The sequence below is a fragment of the Callorhinchus milii genome, unplaced genomic scaffold, assembly GCF_018977255.1.
Source record: "Callorhinchus milii isolate IMCB2004 unplaced genomic scaffold, IMCB_Cmil_1.0 Scaffold1, whole genome shotgun sequence".
NCBI lineage: Eukaryota > Metazoa > Chordata > Chondrichthyes > Chimaeriformes > Callorhinchidae > Callorhinchus > Callorhinchus milii.
Window position 1 is genome coordinate 17,878,474 of NW_024704742.1, and position 23,808 is coordinate 17,902,281.

The window sequence follows — 23,808 nt, forward strand, 5'->3', positions numbered from 1 at the left end:
CATTAGCCTCAAGCGCTGCCAGGTCAGGTATAACATGTAAGATCCAGCCTTAAAATTCCCATATTCAGCACCATTAACAGGGTCTTGTTCAATCCCAGAAGAGAACCAATCACTCTACCACGGTAAGCTTTTCCTTTCTCCACACCAGCCATCTTTAGGGTTAGTTCACGAGCTAACCACAGTTCTTGGTAGTCTTAAATAACTATTTGCAAAGAAATGAATTGCAGAATAAGAGATTTTTTTTTAACTCTAAGACTAGACAGATGGACCTTTTCTGGTTTTGTACATTCCTATGTTCTTTTGCTCAGACGCCTTTAACTAATCTGTCAATTTGTGTTATGGATCGACCCCCACTGGACTGAGACCACCCAAATATTTAGGATTCTTACAGGAAGTGGCTTTCAAGCCATTAGTCTGACCTGGGATTTAACCCAACTCCCAAAGTCAAAGGTAGTATTTTATCCCACTGAGCTTTACTGTCCACCCACTCACTACATTGTGAGTTTTTACACAAAAATCACTTATTTATACAGCACCATTTATATAATAGAATGGTTTAAAGCTTTCACAAGAGTGAAACAGTGGGCACTGAGCAAGAAATGGGAGGAATTTAAAGGCAACCAAAGGCATTGTTGAAGAAATAGACCTTCAGGGAAAAATAATTGAAAGCAGGAGAGAGAAGTAGCCAGGCAAAGTGATTTCAGAAGAGAATTCCTAAAGGCAGAGGCATAGCGGGTGGCTAAAGGCTCAGCCTCAAATAGGGGAGTGAAGGATGCAGTAAATTGAAGTAAGAAAAGTGTAGAATTTTGGCTGGGCTTGGTTGGCTAGGGGAAGCTATATTATATAATAATAGTCCTTGCATTTGATATAGCGCCTTATCACGTCTCTGATATGTCTCAAAGCGCTTCACAGAATCTACTGTAAAGTGAATTGAGCCAATTATACACAGCAATGAAGTCTGAAGAGAGAATTAAATCAGACAGTTTCAAAAGTCATCATTATCATCCAATGAGAGAATCAAAACCATCCAGTTATTTTCCTGTTGCATTTGGCCCACTGAGTCTTTAAATCCACAACATAGCAAGTTCAAAGGCTGGCCAGAGATCTCTTGGGTCTAGAATTAATTCTAAACATACACCATATGTGCGTACCACATAACATGACTCTTAGATCATGTGTCACGTTAAACCACTGAAAAATAGACTGTTGCTTTTCAGGCCAATTCACTGACTCCAAACGTCAACAACGAATAAAGAACTCTGAACGTGCTGTGTTGCTTCGCTAACATTTAGATGAGCGGAGGTGTTGAGGATTCGACCTGCAGCCACTAATTGTTTTTCATACCAGTTCTCAGTCAACCCAAAGGAAACCTGAGTGAATATTCTTTTTAAAATTGTACTGCATTCAGCTATTGCTTTGACTCTGTGATTCCCCCCACACATACACCCCTCCCCGCAAGGCCCATCTCAGCTTAGGCTTGATCTTAATAACTATCTGGCTTGCCCATCTTCACTCTTTCCTGCAAGCTAGCAAAGACTGCTGCTGAAAGGAGACAGAATGAAAGTTCAATTGCAGGAAGCAGAAGTCAGTCATCTGTTTACCAATGACCTCATCGGTCTCAAAGCATTCCCCCAGGTCCGATCAGCCATCTGCCTACTTTCAGAGTCAGCCGAGGAACAATCAATCCATCTCTTCTAAAGTGAAACTATTATTATGATTAAAATATAAAGGCTTTTTAAATGTCAAAAACATTTTGCCAAAAAAGAGAAATGCGGTTTTCTGAAATACAAATTATACAAATTGTTTTTTTCTCTCACAGGCGCTTCAAGTATATGAGAACCAGCGTGACTTTAACTGCTGCATTTTATCGATAAAAACTTCATTTTTTTTTAAAAACCTGAAATAGTAAAATAATAGATAATATTTCAAACCCTATATTGCCGATAATGATAAAAATCGAGGACCCCAAACTGTACATTATATTTAACTGTTTTGCAATTGTAGCATCAAATGAAAGTATAACACATCACCATCACGTGCGACATCTGGTGCAGATTGTTACACTTCCAGCTTAATTTGAGCTTCAGGAGAAATAACAAGATTTACACCATATACAGCTCCTCTGTGAGATGTGACCTAGAGCCTCAAACATGTTCCTAGATCAGCTCACATGGAAGAAAATACAGTGTTGCTTTGACTCAGTGTATTTTCATTTAGTTCTGCAGTAAATACTCTTTTGAAAATACTCTTGCCAGGACTGTTTTTTTTAAAAAGCTGGTTTCCAATGTAAAACTCCTGCAAAAGATTCTGTATCAAGATCATAGATTTACTCCTTTAGCCCAACTCACCGGCCTCCTTCATGTCCCTTATCCTATCTATTCCACCATCATCAGACGGGCTTTCAGTCATTCTTCCCCCGCTCTCTGGAACTCCACTCTGGAGCCCCTCCAACTTATTTGTTCTCTCCTCTCTTCAAGGAATGTAGGAAAACCTGCCTCCTTGACTGTCATTTCGGTCATCTTTCCCCTCCACTACCCTCTCGGCTCCACCCCCAGCTCAGGTGGCCATCCAGCACTATAAATGTACTTTGGGACATCTTCCAAACTGGAAGGTACTATATCAATGTAAATTGTATTGCACTGTAGTTTCTCCTCCCAAATCTTAATAGTGAAAAAAACTGCCCCTCAACTCATACCGCTCCAACTTTAGGCCCAGAAATAATAATAATAATCTTTGCATTTTATATAGCGCCTTATTATGTCTTTGAGACTTCTCAAAAGCGCTTCACAGAATATACTGTAAAGTGAATTGACTGTATACTTTGTGGGCGTAATAATCTGACAGAAGAAAGAACATGTGTTGATCCCTGCGCAAACCAGATTGACACCTAAAAAAAAAGAAAATGAGCCCCAATCATATATTAAAAAAAACAGACCCTGACCACACACATACCACAAACTGACCACATTCACAAAAGATTGAGACTTGAGGTCTGGTTTGGTGTATTCCAAACCAGACCTCAAGTCTCACATGCCAAACCAAAACCATGATGTCCATATCCCAATCTCCAACGTCACCACACAATTGTCCACAACAGTGTCCCACAAACAGTCGTGGATTGAGTGACCAAATTATTATTATTATTATTTTTTCTTGAGGGATTATTATCAAGCATGTGGAGTAAGGAAACTTGCCCAAGGATTCACCCTGCCAGGAATTGAACCCAGGTCTCTCGCTTGCGATAATAATATTCATATCACATTTTTCTGTGGCAAACATCCTGCCCAATGAAGAACTCTGGTGGCTGGCTTATAGGGTAAGGGTGGACAAGCGAGAGGGGTTGCAGCCATCACCAACATCATTAACCAACCCACCCACAAATGGCAATTCTGGAGCTTTTCAGGCCTGAAACAATTAAAAGCTTGGAAGGAGGACAGCCATGGTCCTATGGTAAATGTTTACATTTCAGAAACATTATTGTCAATCATTTTCCCAAAAGGCATATAGCAAGTGGTTGCCACCTATTTCATGTTCTTGAGTTTTATTGCTGCAATGGCTGATTTCAAACTTTACCATTTACTCACAAATATCAACAAACAATGCTCTTGCTCATGAATTCACTCCTAATGGAAATGTCTGCCAGTTTTCTATTTTCGGTTCCTTACTTCTACCATTTGCCTCATTGGCAATTTAGCACCCAGGGGTCTTTTGATACACAAGATACAAACCTACACAGATAATCCCCATTGTCATAAAAAATTAATCTTTGCACTTGATATGCCTTTTCAAGTAGTAAAAATATCTCAAAGTGCTTCACAGGTTATACTGGAAAGTGCAGTGACTGTCCATTTCTAGGTGAATGTGACAACCAATTTGTATAGCAATATTCCACAAACAGATATGTCTTGCATGCCCAATTTTATTTAAGAGGAATGTTGGCCAGGATACCAGAAAAAAAAACTCCCTTCTCCTTCCCAATAGTGCCACGAGATCTTCAATATCTCATTCAAAGGATGACACCTCCAACAATGCAGTGCTGTCACAACACTGCACTGGTGTGTCAACCTAGATTGAGTTCAAAGACTGGACCTGGGGCTTGAACCCACAACCTCCTAACTCAGAAGAGAAAGAGTACGACCAACAAAGTCAAGCTGACATATTATAATAATAATCCTTGCATTTGATTTGGCACTTTTCATGTCTTCTAGACATCTCAAAGCGCTTCACAGAGTATACTGCAAAGTGAATTGACTGTATATTTGTGTGCGAATCACGGCAGCCAATTGAGCACAGCAGTGTCCAACAAACAGTCGTGACCAAATTATTATTTTTTTTGATGGATTATTATGCCTGAAAAGTGATCCGCTAATCGACTGACAACTGGGTTCCTACTTAGTGCTAGGTAAACAGAGGCGGGTGGAGTAAGGAAACTTGCCCAACATTTCACCCTGCCGGGAATGGAACCCAGAGCTACAGGACTGAGGCAACATACTCAGGCAATAATTTTATACTAAAGTAATATAAAAACAATTGAATTCCTCTCCCACCCCCAGTTGAACAACACGAGAACACACATCAAGGCTCACACATGAATAATGTCAAGTGCTCTGCGACGCTACCTGCGTGAGGGGCGCGATATAAATGCAAGTTGTTGTTGTTGAGATGATAAGATGTTAAAGGGAAATCTGCATCCCTTACCACATTAGTAGCAATACTCTTCAACCTCCATAAAGCAGCAGTAATTGTTCTTTTCTGGATCCCATCAGGAATTCATTATTTGTTTCCCAATGTCACGATAAGCATTCGTGTCCTCCTATACCACAATAACTTCCACATTTTGTATGTGGGGGAGAGTGAGTGAGAGACAGTGCGAGCACTCAAGAGTATGAGACAGAGTGAGTGGGAGAGTGAGTGAATAGAGCGAGTGCTAGCGTGGAAGATAGGAAAGTATAAAGACAACCATTGCTTATAATTTGTACTCACTGCAAATCGACCCCATTTTTCCAGATAGCAACAGATGCAATAGCTCACTACTGACCGACCATGAGTCAGTCCAGGAAATGTTAAGGATTAGGCAGAGTATGCTGCTCCATTACAAAAATAATTAACTTAAGTATTTCCAAATGTAAATTAAAAATATATTCTGTGTATTCAAAATACACTGTTCTTAACAGCTGCGAGACCCCGTGTAATTCATGATTACAGCTATCAAATCGATGACTTCACCTCAACCCTGTTTGGGGTACTTGCATTGACATAATCTGAAGTACAAACTGGATGGGTGATATTTGCAGTAGTCTTTAATTTAAAACCACAATTAATTATTGTTGCAATTGGAAATGTTTAGTGTGAACCTAGTACAGTAATTCTAGCTTCTGACGGAATCTAATAATAACCCTTATAGTGCCTTATCACGCAGTGTAATCCTCTTCAATATCTATATGCTCCCTCGTGGTGATATCATCCACAGACATGGGGTCAACTTCCATATGTATGCGGATGATACCCAACTCTACCTCTCTGCCTCCACCCTTAGCTCCAGGAATACTGCTGCCCTGACTGAATGTCTGTCTGGCATCAAGTCCTGGATGACAGCTAACTTTCATTTGAACGTCAACAAGACCGAGAGTCTCCTGATTGGCTCCCGTCAGCGCCTCCTCACCTCAGGCGCTGACAGCATCACCGTCCATGGTTGCACACTCCACCTTGCTAAGCCAGTCTAGAACCTTGGCTTCTTGTATGACCCTGAACTATCCTTTCTATCCCACATCTGCCCCATGATCTGCTCTGCCTTTCCCCACCTCCGCAACGTTGCCCGGCTCTGCCACTGTCTCACACCGCAGGCCGCCAAAACCCTCCGACATACTTTCATTACATCGAGGCTCGACTATGCAAACTCATTGCCTGTCGGCCTCCCCAACTCCTCCCTCCACAGGCTGCAGATCATCCAGAACTCTGCAGCCCATGTCCTCTCCCGCACCAGGCTCCGTGACCCTATCATCCCCCATTCTTGGTCATTTTCAATCCACGACTGTTTGTGGGACACTGCTGTGCGCATTGGCTGCCGCGTTTTGCCCACAAATACAGTCAATTCACTTTACAGCATATTCTGTGAAGTGTTTTGAGATGTCTAGAAGATGTGAAAAGCGCTATATCAAATGAAACGATTATTATTATCTTTGCCCAACTTTACTGGCTTCCCATCACACAGAGGTTACACTTTAAGATCCTGGTCCTCAACTTCAAAGCCCTCCGTGGTTTTGCTCCCCCCTACTTCTGCGACCTCTGAACCCTCTACCATCCTGCTCGCACCCTCCGCTCAGTGGGCTCCGGCTTGCTTTATGTCCCCCGCCTCACTCGCCCCACTTGCACCTGCCTTCTGGAACTCCATCCCTCAGTCCCTCTGCCTCGCCCCCTTCCTTGCCACCTTCAAGACCCATCTCAAGATCCTCCTCTTCGACCATGCTTTCAATCACCCTGCTTCCCCCCCTGCCCTCCACCCCCCCCCCCAAACTCAACCCTCAGCTCGGGTCCGTAACTCTGTCTGTCCAGCATCTTGGGACATCATCCCGACGTGAAAGGAGCTTTACAAATGTAATTTTGTTGTTCTTGTTGTAGTGAGACGTCTCAAAGCGTTTCACAAAATATACTATAAAGCGGATTGACTGTGTGTTTGTGGGCAAAACATGGCAGTCAATTGCTCACAGCAATGTCCCACAAACAATCGTGGATTGAGTGTCCAAATTATTATTATTAAAAATCTGCTATAATACTCTGATTGGCCACCGATGGCAGTGTGTTATTCCCTCTGACCATGTTGGCTCCAATTTTTATTGGGATTATCTTTGACCATGTTTTATGTGTTTTGGGAGGCGCTTAGAGAGTGTTGTCAATTATCTAGGTTGAATCTTTAGTTGAGTGGCAACATTTAAACTCTTCCTGGTGCAGGAAATATTATTTCATACATGAAGTTGGGGTTTCCACTGAGACACTGATTTTAAGTACAGAAAAAAATTCTATGGTGGGAAGAATACAGAATTCACCTCTTTAAGCCACGCTTAGCCCAGAATTAAAATGTTGCAATATGCGATGCAATATTGCATGATTAATGTAAAAGTGAAATGGCGCATAATATCAATACAAGTGAACATTGACAATTCATATGGAGATGCAATTTTTTAAAAATCATTTCTAAAAGGTTATTTTTGCATTAAAAATGCACTTGGCTAAAATGGGCCTTACCACGGCACAAAAATTGCAGCATACAAGCGAAATACAGAACAGTGCAGGTTGCTTGTTGAGTTGATCTATCCAATTTTGCTTATCTTCCCTATATCTCACAAGCCTCCTAAACAACTACTTGAGTGCAATCACAACTTCACATTAGAACCTTGGTATGGGGGAGAAATCTTTCTCTAGATGCAATTAGGTAGGAGATAGGGGGAGAACAACAAATGTGTTATCCAATATAGCTAAAAAAAACACGTGTTGATAGTTAACCTTAGTGTCATGAATACTTTAAGGTTTGACTTGCAAATGCACGGTTAAATGTGTGGGCCATGGCAAAGTATTCTTCACAAGCTGAGTGTTTTTTTTTGTCAGCTTGGCTCAGTTGGTAGCACTCTCATCTCAAAACATTGTGGGCTCACATTCCACATTGAGACTTGAGCTTAGTTTAGGCCAACACTAGCAAAGTACTGCATCGTTGGAGGTCCTGTCTGTCTCTTCAGGTGGTTGTTGAAAGATCTCATGACACGGTCTAAAAAAAAGGGAATTCTCCTCCTAGTTACCCGGTGAACAGAATGAATCTGTGATTTAACTTTATGACTGTTTGTGTGGGGATTTGAAGTAACAAATGGTTGTCATGTTTGCCTACAAAAACAGTTCCTAAATATGACAATAATGAGCTGCGAAGCTGCTTTGAGATAATTCTATGTTATAAGCTACTTAAATGGAGGTTTTTTTTTGTTGCTTTGCTTGCTTGCTTTCTTATTCCCATCACACTACAGTACAAGGCATTGTGCACTGAAAGGGAAGCCAAATCTGAAGTTGAATCATCAACCTCAAAGCATCAAACAGTGGAGACCTGGCGGCAGGAAGCCTGGGCTGCTGTTTTGCGATGAGAACCTGGCAAAAGTGCAGGAAGAGAATGGGAAACAGAAATTACCTTAAAACAGGATATTTACCCTCATGGGGGGTGGGAATAAAAACAACCATGTGAATCTAAATTGCAGATGACTGTTTCTCTGATGCCCTGGAGAGTCAAATCGAGTCCAATTTTAATTAAGCTACAAATTGGAGTCTGTTTTTATCTAATTAGGTCTAATTGCTTACTTTAAGCACCTGTTATAGCTTTTGAAGGCTCAGGATAAAAATCTCGGATGTACTTGGCTGCCAATGCAGTGCAAGCAGCTAGTTCCATCTCAAATATTTTGAAGTCTTTGGCAATAGACGCATACAAAGTAATCTCAGTCGACAAAAATGATTCATTTTCCACGTCACGTATTCCACCTGAAAGTTACATAATGTAAATATTTCTAATTTTGCAAAAGGAGCAAAATAATTCAGGCTGACATCCATTGAAATTTACAGCAACAAAGCAATATCTTGGCCCATTATGCCTCTGCTGGCTCCCTGAAAGAGCTAACCATTTATCCTCATTCTCCTGCCTTTTTGCCACACCCTGTTAGATTTCTCCTTTACAGATATTTATCTAATTCCCTCTTAAAAGCTATAGATTTGTCCTCAACTACCATTCTGGGGAATGAATTCCATATCATAACAACCCTCTGTGCAAAATAAAACTCTCTTAACCGCTTCCTTGCCTGGGAGAAACGAACACCCATTCCCATCCAATCAGCGACCCAATTGAACAAGAGATCCCAAGAGAGGCATTCTGTCTATCGAGTCTGTTCTTTCCACACACCCTCACTCTCAACTATGCCATCTCCTAAGGTAAGTGAAAAGCCACAGATAAATTTAAAATCTCTAGCCTCTCTTGAGGTTTGTTAACTTTATACTTGTTGCCTGGAAGGCCCATCTATAACTTGAAACCTGCTTATAATATCTGTCAGCATTCCAGTATCTTGCATCATTTCCTTTCATTGAATCTTTTCTCCAATAAAGATTTTAGAACTAGTGAGTTCTCCTGTTTAATATACCCGATCAATCCGTTTTCACAACAACCCCCACACACACAAACTAATTTCACTTGCTTGTGAGACTTTGGTCCTGCAGCTCAGCTGTTGTGTTCCCCTACTAAACAAGTAGTACACTTCAGATGAACGCATTGAGGATGATGCTTTTAGTAGTTTTCCACACTTCTGAGACTGTGAATTTACAATTGCATTAATCGCAAAATTTTGAAGGACCTCATAAAGCATTTGTCATAATTTTAAGTGTGTTGAGTCATTTCTATGATACAGCGCTGCATCAAATGTAACTACAATTTTTTTTTTAAATCAGCTTATTTCGGAGGAATTTAACTTTGAGCTCCTGAAATCAGTCTCTCTTCTCTGAACTTTCTCAATGCATCAATGCTTCTTTCAATTTAGGATATTGAAACTTCCAGAAATGTTTTGAATGTGGCCTGGATGTGAATACAGTAAGCATTAAAATGAGGAAGGATTTGTGGAGACATGCAAAGAAATCCCACTTCCAAATGAACCTTGTTATTATAGACTCTTAGGGACTAGCAAAAAGGTCTTATCAGGGGAGGGGGAAGGGGATTGTCTTATTATTAAGGTTGGAACTCATTTTCCGACATTAATTCAGTCTGGATCACGGAAAGGTCTGCTATGATACGACATTTGCAATAACAGAGACTGATACATTATAATTTCAGTCATAGGAAATATAAAAATACTGGCAGAAAAAGGTATGTTTTTCCTAATAACTCATTTATGTGAACTGACTTATTCTTCCTATTGAATTCCATTAATGCAAAGTTTCTTTTTTCCCTCTTGTTAATATTCCAATTTTGTATTTAGTTTAAATTCAGCATCCTTTCTTCTGATTTTCTTTTCAGCTTAATAGCAAAACTTTGCTAGAAAACACATTTGACGCTGCCAAAGTTCCCAAACCTTTGCCAGTGGCTTGTGTTCCTTAACCATGTTACATTTGGTTCAATGATTGGGTTCAAATAAACTCTGTATCCAGTACTTGGGGCATGTACAGTATCTAACTATATGAGTGTGTATACACAGCATCCAGTAATAATGATAATCCTTGCTGCATTAAATAAAGCACCTCATCACGTCATCAACATGTGTCAAATCACTTAAAAAAATTGTTATACAATTTTGACTATTTGTGGGCTATTTCATTTCTAGTGATTAGTTAAAGATTAGTGATTAGCAACACTGCTAAAGATTGTTTAACCTTGAAGTTTCACACTTGTGTGTGAGACTATTTTTCCTCTTATCTCCATCAATTTAAATCTTGTATGAACAGCAACAAACATTATCGTAAATCCAAGTGAATGGGAAATACACTTGGTAAACTTATGTTTCTCTCATAGGTCTGATAGAGGTACGTGCAACAGTTGTATTACGAGCAGATTGCTTTTCCATCTAGTCTTCGACTAATTTAATTTCCCTTCCCTTTCTTGGATTCAAGGCTGATGTTCATATAAAAATGTACGCTGCATTCCTGAAGTTCCGGTTGTGTGCAAAACAATCGTACAAACGCGCAAACCTTATTGACCTTATGAACACAGTCTTTTGCGCACAGCAATGTCCCACAAACAGTCGTAGATTGAAAATGACCAATTTATTATTGTTTTTGGTTTTGGAGGGATTATTATTAGGCTCTGTGTGGAGTAAGGAAACTTGCCCAAGGTTTCGCCCTCGCCTGGATTGAACTCAGGTCTCTCGCTTGCAAAGCAAGTGCTCTAACCACTGAGCTACAGGACTCCACAGTAAAAGGCTCGTTAGAAGTTGTGCTATGAAACCCTCAAAAATCTGGCAGTAAACATTCCCCTTTCCCAGCTCCATGTCAGTTTCCCAGCCATTAGTAAACTGATCTAATATTGTTAAGAAACACAGCATAAATCACGGCATCCATGTAATCGGAACTGAAACTAGCACATGCACCTGTAGGTTACACGGGTGTTATAGCTTCAGTAGGAAGTTTGGGGATTAGCTCAGTCCCCGAAATGCCAGGAACAATGTACTCTAAACAATCAACTACCACGTTGGCTGCTTTGGCAGGTTAATGTTTCAGTAGAAGTTACGTCAACACACTGCTTTTTTTTGTGTGTGAGCGAGCTTTTCATTAAATTAAAATAGTGCGCTCCTTCCAATGGTACAATTCACTGCCCAGTGTGGATCTAAGCCACACCACACAGACCAGGAAGGTCCAGAATTTGATTCCTGCTCTGTGATGTTAGCTAATAGCGGTGGTGGTATGGGGTTGCTACAATCGGCCTCAGAGCTCACAGGTAATTCATGTTGAAAACTGCTGCGGTTCAATCGCCTAATCTACTTCAGAGAAACCTGTGTTGGAACATTGTGCACATTTGTACTTGTGTTTTGGAGAAGGATAAGGTCAGACTTGCCCACGAACAAATAGTCTGGCAACAGTCACTGTCTATGACTTCTTGAAAGAGATACACAGGCCAACTGGCACCTCATCAACTGTACCCAAGCAAAAGTCCCTTTCTGGGAGAGGAAAGGAGATTAAATACAGCAAAGAAATACATACTTGCAGACACAATTTCAGAGCAAAATAACTACATGATCGATCATATCATTCTACTCCCTTTTAAACAAAACATTTGTACTGATCTTATGCTGATGATTATTCCATCCACAGGTGAAAAGATGCAAAGAAAATCGTGACACCAAAGCTGGGTGGCAATCATTGCCAATGTGCCATGCTTTGGGAGGAGGAAGGGCTCATAAACGCAATGAACAATTGGAAACTTTTCAATGGTAGAAAAAACCCCACAAGCAATGAGTTTTTACTCCTTGATTAAATGAATCATTTATCACCCAGACACTACCACCCCAGTCAGCCGCAGCACTTACACAAGCCACAAGAAACTACTGTGGTTATCGGGGTTGTCCAAAGCTACTCAAGACAGATTCATTCCCAACCATAAATGCACAGACAGATACTCAACAACAGCAAATTGCATTTATAAAGCGCCTCTCACGCAGGGCAGCGTCCCAGAGTGCTTGACTACCTCTCACTAGCCATACTCCATAAAGATTTACTTTAGCAACATTTTAGAGGTTCCAGAATTTGACAAGCTCTTGAATCTGAAATCGGTGTTTTCCTCTAAGTTTCTTTTATGAAATACAGAAATACAACTTCAAGGCCTAAATTCAACAATTTGAGACAACAATTGGGAGTATGATTGGAAGAACTGGGCAACTTTAGACTTAAGATTCCCAAAGCTTTCCACTTTGCTGGTACACTAATCCATACAGAATCAATTGAGATCAATATCACCATTATTGCTAGAATGGTAGAAGGCAGACTAAATGGACCTTGGCTTTTTTCATCCAGCAATTCTTATGTTCACTGTATGCCACAAAAATAATGGTTGACAACTGTGGGAACTGAAAGAATATTCCAATTAAAAGCAAGTTTTGGAAGAAGCAAAATCTGAACTTGAAATATTCTCACAAGCTAACAAAAAACGTCACAAGAGACATTTTGTCAGAATGTCTTATTAATTAGAAGTTCCTCTGAGGTATGAATTGGGTTTTTATCAATTTTCTTGGAAGAAAACAAAATATCTGCATGGGATGTAGTGTACCATTTTATTTTAATATCTACTGATTACTCTTTGAAGATGTATTTGTCACCATAGATCAAAGAAACATTTTATTTCCACGAGAAGTGCAGTCATTTAGTATTTGAAAAAAGAGACCCAAGGAAGTGCCTTGGAATGAGAGACACTGAGAGGCGTCTCTCACTGTAGTGGACATTCACATACCTGCAGAATATTTTATTTTCAAATCCTCTTGCCAATCTTGAAAATTAGACACATTATAATAATAATCCTAGCATTTGATATAGCGCTTTTCAGGTCTTCTAGACGTCTCAAAGCACTTCACAGAATATGCTGTAAAGTGAATTGACTATATTTGTGGGCGAAACGTGGCAGCCAATTGCGCACAGCAGTGTCCCACAAACAGTCATGGATTGAAAATGACCAATTTATCATTGTTTTGTTTTGGAGGGATTAATATTAGCCGTGTGGAATAAGGAAACTTGCCCAAGGTTTCGCCCTGTATTGCACGCATAACATTAGCAATGTTTTGTTCCATTCATTGCACAGCACATAACCAGCAACCCACAACTCAGAAAAGAACTCACTCCTTCCTGGAATTAGCACACCATTATTGCTTAATTTTATGTTAAATATTGGCTGATATTCAACACAATTATAGAGGAAATAGCAGTGTTGATACTAAACCTATGTTTCATTGAATGTGGTTGGTCTTTGAAACCCTCACCCACGCATGCGTCACATCAAGGCTCGACTACGGGAACTCCCTCCTCATCGGCCTTCCCAACTCTTCAACTCAACAAGCTGCAGATCATCCAAAACTCTGCAGCTCGTGTACTCTCACCCACCAGGCTCCATGATCCTACCACTCCCACCCTCGCCCGACTCCACTGGCTCCCCATTCTCCAGAGGATCGAGTTCAAGATCTTTGTCCTTACCTTTAAGGCCATCCATGGCCTTGCCCCCTCCTACCTCTCTGACCTATTGACTCCTAACAACTTGCCCGCTTCTTCCGTTCAGCGGGCTCCAGCCTGCTCCATGTCTCCCGCCCGACCATCGGTGGCCGGGCTTTCAGCCTCTCTGGCCCCACACTCTGGAACTCCAACCCATGGTCCCTTCGCCTTGTTTCGTCCCTTGCCTCCTTCAAAGCCGGTCTCAAGACACTTCTCTTCGATCGTGCCTTTGGTCTCCCTCCCACCTCTCTGCCTTCCCTCATCCCTACCCCACCCCTCCCCCATGCTCAGGCCCCGACACCTGACTGTTCAGCACTTCGGGACGTCCTCCCGATGTGAAAGGCGCTCTATAAATGTAATTTTGTTGTTGTTTAAAGGTCCAAATTGGATGTATAACTGCTGTATTTTACCCCAACACTCAAGAAGCATAATGGTGAATGCGAATGATAATTAAACATAAATTTATATTCATACAGTGGTGAATTAAATTACACTCCCATAAAATAGAACATATTTGTTTCACCTGAATACAATAGTTCATGATTACCAATGTTAATATTAAACATCAGGTTGACATTAAGATCACAGTAATCATAGCTTTTACAACAGTTAAGAGTTACAATCACTTGTCCATTTCAGACATTACAAAATGAAGAATTCTAAGTGGAATCAATTACCATATGCAAACAACCATATACTGTAACATAGTGGTAATAATGATAATCTGAAGTACCGTGATGTGTCAGCACACACAGCTGAACAAATAAAATGACATGAAAGTCACAAGACCCAAGATCAAAAAGTATAATTGCTATGTTCTTTGAAGTGTATAATTGCTATGTTCTGATGGATAATGGGTTTGAATACAGCATGCAGGATTTCTAACTGGGGCCACCAACAGCAATTCCAGTGTGCAAATAGGTATAATCCCTTCCTTCATATCCCTTTACTCCCTTCTCTCTCATGTATGCATTACATTTCCTCTTAAATACGTTGATGTTTTCTGTTTCAACTGCAGCTTCATGCAGTAAAGGATTGGTTAGATGCAGCCAGGGATGGTCAGGATTCCCAACTATTCTTACATCTGCACTGGTTTCATTATAGAAATGCATAGGAATTTAGGAGCAAGAGGCCATCCAGCAGCCTAGGCCTGGCCTGCCATACACCACTCCAAGGTCCTAAAACACTAACACTTCCCCTAATTCTCCCACCCATTCCTCCCCATTATGCTTGTGAATCTATTCTATACTCTCTTTAAAGCAGCAATATCCTTTTTGAGGGCTTCAAAACTGAATGGTATGTGCCAAGTACAGTCTCACCAGTGCCCTGTACAACTGCAAAGATGCTGCTCCACTTCGGTAACCTTCCTCTGAACTCCAGCACTTCAGTAGCCTATTAACAGTTCTCTGTACCTTTAGATGTTAATGATTTATTAGCACATCTACGTTACAGTACTTCTCCACAATTTCCAACACTAAATCCCTATTGGACATTGGAGAGCAACTGCAAAACCTTCTCTCAAGAGCTGAAGCAGGTTTGATACATCCCATGATAAGCCAGACTGTATTCAGTTGGCAGAAGTCTTGATGAGCTGAATGAACTTTACTTGTTCGCTGCTTGTCGTGTGAGTGTTCCTAGCTGGAGATTAAATGGAAGGATGTCACTCTCTCCCAAGAACAAAAATCAACACCAAAATAATGACAAGCAGCACACTGGCACTCTGGATCACAGACTGGTAGGTCCCTGCAATGCTAGTTTTCAACCTCGAGCTGGCTGTCCAAATGCCAAGTGAAGCTGAGACGATTTCTGATCAGTGAAGAAAGAATCAGAGATGAGAGAGTGAGTCAACCGGCATAGTGCACTGCCCCCCACCCCACACCTCTTTGTTGGAAGTCTGTATCATCTCTTTCTCACTTCTGGTGTGGGGGGAGTGGAGAACGGGGAATCTCTAATCTTCCTGAAGGCTTTGTTAATTTAAAAGCCCATTTCCTCCTAGTTCTGTATTCACAATCTATCAAATAGCTTGCTTGCATCTATATCACACAGCATGTGCTCCTTGATATCTGAAAGACCTGGATTATGTCCACCTTCAATCTATTTCCAATAAGCGTTTTGACATTGTGTAGAGACATTAAACAAACCTAATCTATTATGTGGTGCCAGTTAGGATCTTGGGTCTGTCCTTCTTTGCAAAAATATGAGAAAAATGTATATAGAAGTTGGAGGGTGGGGGGAAGGAGGGGTCAAACTAATTCTGTTTGTGAACCAGAATCTCTCTTGTGAACCAGAATAAGAAAAATACAGTACAATTTACATTCATTTTGCGGCTTTCACGTTTGGAAGAACGTCTCAAAGTGCCTCTCAGAGCCGGTTGGGCATCTGAGGCTGGAGGCCAAGGGGAAAAGATAGTTAAAACGATACGTTTTGAGATGTGCCTTGAAAGAGGGGAGGGGGAGATGCTTTTAAAATTCAAATAATTCTTCCTAAATGGATATTTGTTACAAAATATAATGCCCTCATTCAGGCAAGCAGCTGAAAAATGCCAACCATGTGCTTCCCTAGGAGAATATGGGAAGAAACGTTCCATAAACTCTGGCTCCTTGAACATGATCAATTAGTCTCCCACTGATGACCGAGGGAGTGAGCCAAGCCACTCCTCATGGGCAGAAAAAGCCCATTAATTGAAGGCAGACCGTGTTTTTTTGCACCTCATTTCAACTTCAAATTATGACTGAGTCACAGTTTGTTTTCAAAAAAAATCCACTGGCCAATATCGTTGAAGCATCTTTAGCTAATCAGATTTTCTGGAAAAAGACGTTACAAAAATAAACCAGGAAATTATTTCAACATCTATAAAGCAGTCCAGAAGAAACGGTCTCAATACAACTGACAGTCCTATTTGAGAGCTTTGCAACATTTGGTGTACAGATGGCCCTGTAGCATTGAAGCACAAGGAAAACATTCTGACCTGAATTTCCCTCATGAGACTAAATCTTACTGTACAACCACTTAATATTCTATCATTCATTTAGTTACAGTTGCTAACTTTTCTTAATTTTTTCTTAATTTATCCCACCAACATTCGCAAAAATATTATATTTAAAAAGGGCAAGTCTAAATTATATTTAACCCCTTACTCCCCCCCCCGCCCCCACACTTCCACCTCCCACCTCACTTTACACTTCCTCTAAAAACGCTAGCCAGAGTGGGTGAAGTTCAAATAATCATTGCGTTTTGTAACCAGTAAGAGGTGAACCAGAGCAGTTTGATTTTCCTTCCATCCTAATGTGGAAAAGTCTGAATCTGGGAGCATTACAGATAGGCAATGAGAAAGACTCTTTATTGAAGTTACAAATTGAGCCGTTGATTGACTTTTAGACTGCAATCTATCTTAAAATTTCTCACCAATTTTCTCCACTCTTTCTTAACAAGTTTGATTCTTGTTTCACTTACTGCTGGATGTATGATTCCATTGTAGCTAGTCACCCTTTGGTACCTCATCTAGTGACCATTTATTTCTGCGTGCATCATGACTATGAGAGTTGGCACTCTTTCAATCTTTGGAAGCGTCGCAGCTGAGGTACTACTTATTCTCAAAATTGATAGCCACTTCGAGCAACTCTACCAGGATTAACTGCTTACCAGGAGTGGGAATCTGAGCATATTGTTGCTCTTAAATTCCAGTACAAAGATCGATTGTAATAATAATTTGCATTTGATATAGCACCTTAATCACATCTGTGAGCCATCTCAAATGTTTCACAGAATATACTGTAAAGTGAATACGCTATTGTTTGACAATATTTTTATATTGAATTGTAAATATACTACTGTTGCCTGGAGGAGATCAACTAGTTCAGCTGGGAGTGACACCTGGGACTGTCCCTGTCTCTATGGCTCAGGAACTCACTAGATTAAATTCACTGAACCCTTAGAGCAATGCTTCGAGAACACCTGATTAAGTATACCGTACTTTTATTTAAAGCATTCAACCAAGCTACTTGTTGTTATAGAATGATCATAAAATTTAGTGCACCACTGGAAAAGGTAACATTATCAAAACCCCATTGCTCTAGGTCCCACTTTAACTAATTTTCTTTCTCAGGATCTCAGACTGGAATTCCTTACCTCCCTCAATCTTCCCTTTCTTCTCCTATTTACATACTTTTAAACTCAACTGTGGCCTCAACTAACCATTTAATTTCTCTGATATTCTTGTTAATATTGTACTACATATACTATGGACCATGGTTTTCAACTGAATATCTGAGACATTTATGTCAGGACAGTTTGGCCATGAATTTAATAACGTCTCTAATAAATTGATACACGCAATAAATGCGTGTCATTACAAGACCATGGAAGAATCTGCCAGTAGCTGTAAGCTTCCCCAATAATAAGCAGGTCACTTCAAATGCTTACATTCGCATCTCACAACAAGGAAATCATAATCAGAAATTCTAAATTATTGCAAACTCTGGCAAGTTGTCGCAAATAATGTGAGATTTTTAAAACTAAAATGTATTAGTCATCACAAAGAGTGAATCCATAGAATCAGGGTGCTGGAGAACAATAAAAATAAATCATTACCGTAGCTGCAAACGTGCACAATGAGGCGAGTGACATTGAAATCCCATGAGTCATTTATCTTCTGCAGTCCTGTGCAACGTATTGTTTCCTTTGCTTTTAAAACCAATTTTCCCCTCATTAAATGCCTACTGCTGTCACAGTCACTTTATCAGCTGCAAAAAAGCATCAGTATCTGAACTCTGAGCTTCTTGATTTATCATTGATGGCGTTTAATAACTGACCACAAGAAGGGTAACTCAGAATGGGGCCATCTCTGATTATTTATTTTCCCCATACCCCAAAATAGATCACAAGCTGCATTCATTCAAGCAAAGGACAATGAAGCCCAAAATCCACATTAAACTGTGCTACTAAGTTTCCCAAGAAACAGATTCTGTGTATTCTCTATCTGAAAATTATCAGGGATGAGACAAGATCAGTGCAAAAACTAAAAGATTGTTCATTCCAGTCATTGACACTTGCTAACTCTGATAAAGGTAAAAAGTTATTACCACTAAAGTATGATATTGACAAAAGTATCCAAGGGTCTGTTGCTGCAGGGAAAGAGCACGGCTTGAGGAAACAGGGGAGAAGTGGTGTGGTCCAACGTACGATAAAGCTGACATAAGTTGCATCAGTCGGGACCATAACAATTAAAACAACTCACATGAAGTCCGAGTTGCAAGCAAACTTGCATAAGTCGAATAAAATCTGATTTAATCAATAATCTACACAGCCCATACATAATTCAATGCAAACGATAAACGCACATGCGGTACTGTAGCCGGTCAGTGTGCACACAGTGACAGGTCAAGACTATGTTTCCCATGATTCAATGAGTCTTGAATCGTTGCTGCATGCGCACTTAAGTGTTGTAATCGCATTGAATCGCGGGAAATAAAGTCATCTGCACGTGCGTCAATCAAGCCTATGGTTTTTGCAATTAAATGCAGCTGGCCGGTAAATGCGCAAGCGTCGACAGGTCAGGACATCATTTCCCGCGATTCAATGCAGCTGGTAAGCGAGGGGGTAAGAAGGTGGTGTTACAAGATAGGAGGTGATTAATATGTGCAAAGAAATCTGAGTGGTTTTGATGGGAAACTGAATGGGTGGATGTATGACTTAGGCGATCATACAATTTATAAAGATAAGACTTAAGAACTTGAGTTTTACTGTAGCAGAAAATCATAAAGATCATACAGTTTAAATTATGAATGTATGATGCACATATGGTACTACTACATGAACAACTTGGAACAAATGACTGGAAATAGAAATCATGAATTGTTTCCAACATCAATTAATAAAAGTAACAAGTTTGTTTCTCCGTTTTAAGACATTCCAATCTTGATTTTCCTTCCACTATCTGCGCTCTATTAGTGTTATAATGATCTGAAATATACCTTTTTCGCCCACAAAATAGGTTTTGAATTGCCTTGAAGACATAAGGCGTTATATCAAATGCAAAGATTATTATTAGTATTTTATTTTTAAAATCATTTTGAACTCAGTACAAATTTACTGATGAGGAATAAGAGTGCTTTTTAAAATAACTACCAAGAATTTGGTCATTCACTTTACAGCTGTTGTGGGATACTGCTGTGCTCAAATTGGATGCTGCAATTGCCTATAAAATGCAGTTACTACGCTTTACAGTATATGCTGTGAAACGCTTTTGGATACCCACCTGACATGAAAGGAACTATAAGAAATGCAAATATTATTATCATTAAATCCACAGTATATTTTTTCCATTCACTACAGGCTTCCAAACAACAACAAAAAAAGTATTGGGTAAACACTAAAGCCCAGAGTAGTGTGCTGTTTCAAAGAGGCTTATTTCTCTATTGAAATACGATGATTTAGGTAAGTACTTAAACAACATAAGAGTATTATTTTAACCCTGTAAAGTGTGTGCGTTTGGTCTTAAAATACAATTCAGAATTGTAAAAACATTCTATCATGTTCTATCAAATCATAGGAACTGCTAGATGAAAAAGACCAAAGTCCAACTCTCCTTCCTTCTACCATCCAGATAGTCATGTCACATGCTACAATAATAATAATAATCCTTGCATTTGATATAGCGCTTTTCACGTCGGGAGGACGTCCCAAAGCGCTTCACAGAACACACTGTAAAGTGAATTGACTGTAATTGACTGTGGGCAAACGCGGCAGCCAATTGCGCACAGCAATGTCCCACAAACAGTCGTAGATTGAAAATGACCAATTTATTATTGTTTTTTGGAAGGATTATTATTAGGCTCTGTGTGGAGTAAGGAAACTTGCCCAAGGTTTCGCCCTCTGCCTGGAATTGAACTCAGGTCTCTCACTTGCAAAGCGAGTGCTCTAACCACTGAGCTACAGGACTCCTCAAATTATTATGTTGATAATTAATTAATTCTGTATGGATTAGTCTATCAACACAGGAGAAAGCTTTGGGAACCTTAGATCCAAAGTTGCCTAGTTCTTCCAAGCATACTACACTGACTATATGTCATGCATCAAATTACTCAGACACTGTATCCCCAAATAATATTTTCTAAACGAAATCTAGCTCATTTGCATTTGAATGAATTGACACTCTCTGCTTCTACTGTCTGTCTCCCTAGGGAGCCTGTGCTGAAATGACAGGGGGGAAAAAAAATTCCTAAAAGGACAGGGGAAAAAAAAATGACAAACTGAGGCATTGAATACGTTGGAATCTGTTCACGTTACCTGTGGATAAATATTCGGGTTATATCGTTTAATTGCGACATAGAACGTGATCTCGATTGGCTTGAACAACCTGGACAAGAATGGCCAGCTGTCCGCTCGCAGCCTTATCCATTACACGCATGGGATCAATCACAACAGTCACTCCCTTGGGAGAGCCATTGCTCGCAACCGCACAAGGACCACCTTTGTACAATCGATCTTCGGTTATCTTCGTGCTATATATCTTTTCTTTCTCTCTCTCTCTCGCTCTCTCTCTCTCTTTCTCTCTGCTGTTGGAAACAATGCACATTGCACATTACAACGATCAAAGAGGGCTCGTGTCAGTGACCGAGTGCCAAACGCAAAAGCGATTTGCATTTATTGACGGGCTACCCAGACGAGGAGCAGCAGAGGGGGTTGGCACATGCATACGTGCAAGGGATGGCTCGGGACGGTCCTGGACTGCAATCGACACTCTCGCTGACCAGAACGAAATGCCCTTTGACAGAGAATCTGTGCTGTGGTGTTTTAAAGTGCCCTCCAGGCAGGTGATTTCCTCTATCCCCTGGGTAACCCTCTTGCATGTGTGTGTGACTAGAATACACAATAAACAGCCCTCAGATTGAATCTCTACATCACTACCTTCCCAAACAATAAATCACAGACCCTCCCTTTTTTAAAAAAAAAGCTTTTGTTTGGCTTCCCTTACGCCCAAATGTACCAGTGTAACAGCTCATGCAATGAACAGCAGTGCAACTTGAACAGGAACTCGTGCATTGAACCCAAAACCAACACTGGGGGGAAAAAAAAACACCCACTTTGAAACTCGACACTGACATTTTCTTAAAATTGCATTTTTTTTTGAAAAAAAAGATTTTCCACCCACACTGATTTCCTTTTTTGGGGGGGGGGAGGGGAAGGGAGGGGAGGAGGAGGAGGAGAGGAGGGGGGTGGGAGGTGAGGGGGTGGGAAAGAAAGCAGCATCGTTTGGGAGTTGCAAAAGAGCAGGAAAAACGACTAAAAAAAGATGTTCACGGAAAGTTAGTCACTGGAGTGAGTAAAAAAACCTCACATTTCGAAATCTCCTCCTGACTCGTAACACACACACACATACACACAGACACAAACACACACACACATACACACACACAGACAGACACACACACACACAGACACACACACACACAGACACACAAATACAAACACACAGACACACACACACACACAAACACAAACACACAGACACACACACCACAGACACACACACACACAGACACACACCAGAGACACACAGACACACACACAGACACACACACACACACGCACCGGAAAAAAAAGTCTGGTTTTACTGTTATTCCCGGCGTTGGATGAAATTTAAGTCACCCCTTTCCCACTCAAAACTTGCTCCCCCCTCGCTGTCTTTTTCACGAGCAGTTAAAAAAAAAGACCCCCTCCCACCCCCTCCCTCACCCCAACACCCCCTCACCCCCTCCCTCACCCCAACACCCCCCACCCAACACCCCTCACCCCAACACCCCCTCACCCCAACCCCCCTCACCCCCTCCCTCACCCCAACACCCCTCACCCCCTCCCTCACCCCACCCCTCCCTCACCCACCCCCTCCCTCACCCCAACACCCCTCACCCCTCCCTCACCCCAACACCCCTCACCCCCTCCCTCACCCCAACACCCCCTCACCCCCTCCCTCACCCCAACACCCCCACCCCACCCCCCTCACCCCAACACCCCCCCCTCACCCCCCCCCTCACCCCAACACCCCCTCACCCCAACACCCACCCCCTCACCCCACCCCCTCCCTCACCCCAACACCCCCTCACCCCAACACCAACCCCTCACCCCAACACCCCCCCTCACCCCAACACCCCCCTCACCCCAACACCTCAAAACCCCTCACCCCAACACCCCCTCCACCCCAACACCCCCACCCACCCCACCCCCTCACCCCCTCCCCCCCACCCCCTCACCCCACCCCCCCCTCACCCCACCCCCCTCACCCCAACACCCCCTCACCCCAACCCCTCCCCCCTCACCCCAACACCCCCTCACCCCAACACCCCACCCCCCCCCCCCTCACCCCCCCTCCCTCACCCCAACACCCCTCACCCACCCTCACCCCCACCACCCCTTCCCACCCCACCACCCCCTCACTCCCCACCCACCCCCCAACACCCACCACCCCTCCCGCACGCGTGAGCCAAGCGGCTCCTCGTCTCCACACACACACACACACTCTTCACTGCGTTTATCATCCACGTGAAAACAACAGCACAACCCCTCCAGGAACCTGCCCGGCGGTGGCGGTGGCGGTGACCCACTCCGCTCCCCACCGGGACCTCACCATCCACTCAACACAACGATGCTTTTTTTTTCCCCCCCAAGTCACCCCCCGCACAAAAAAAAACGTGGGGGTGGGGGGGGTGTGTGTGTGCGGGGGGGGAAGCAGCAGCGCTGTACCTGACCGGTCACGGCGCCTTACCTTTAATGCACCTTTCCATTTCCAGCTGTTTCTTGCGCTCCATGGCGCTCCGCCTGCGGTTCCCCTGCGGCGCCGAGAGCCACACCGTCTCCCCCCAGAAGGGGTATCGGGACACGATCCCCCCCTGGCGCTGCTGCCCCACAGCTCGGCTCAGCTGTCGGCGCGGCGCGGCGCGGCGCGATGATTGACAGCCGCGACCGCTCAATCCGCAGCGTCCCTCGGGCTCGGGGTCCCCGCCCGACCAGGCGAGGGGGGGGGGGGCGGCGCCAATGCCGTCACAATGCCGGGCGGGGCCGTGTGAGTGACGTGTCCGCCTTCGCACCAGCCCCGGCCTCCTCGGCCCTGATTTG

The 23,808-nt window shown here is 42.2% G+C and overlaps 1 protein-coding gene across 4 annotated transcripts in view; it reads right to left on the reverse strand.

Moving 5' to 3' along the window:
• The window catches only part of afap1 (actin filament associated protein 1), a 116,758-nt gene extending 93,208 nt beyond the window's left edge, over positions 1-23,550 (reverse strand). For all 4 annotated transcript variants that reach the window (XM_042337981.1, XM_042337985.1, XM_042337975.1 and 1 more), the window contains exon 1: positions 23,459-23,550. In XM_042337981.1, the coding sequence (XP_042193915.1) occupies positions 23,459-23,501 (43 nt within the window). In that variant the 5' untranslated portion in view covers positions 23,502-23,550. The remainder of the gene's footprint in view (positions 1-23,458) is intronic.
• Positions 23,551-23,808: the final 258 nt, after the last annotated feature.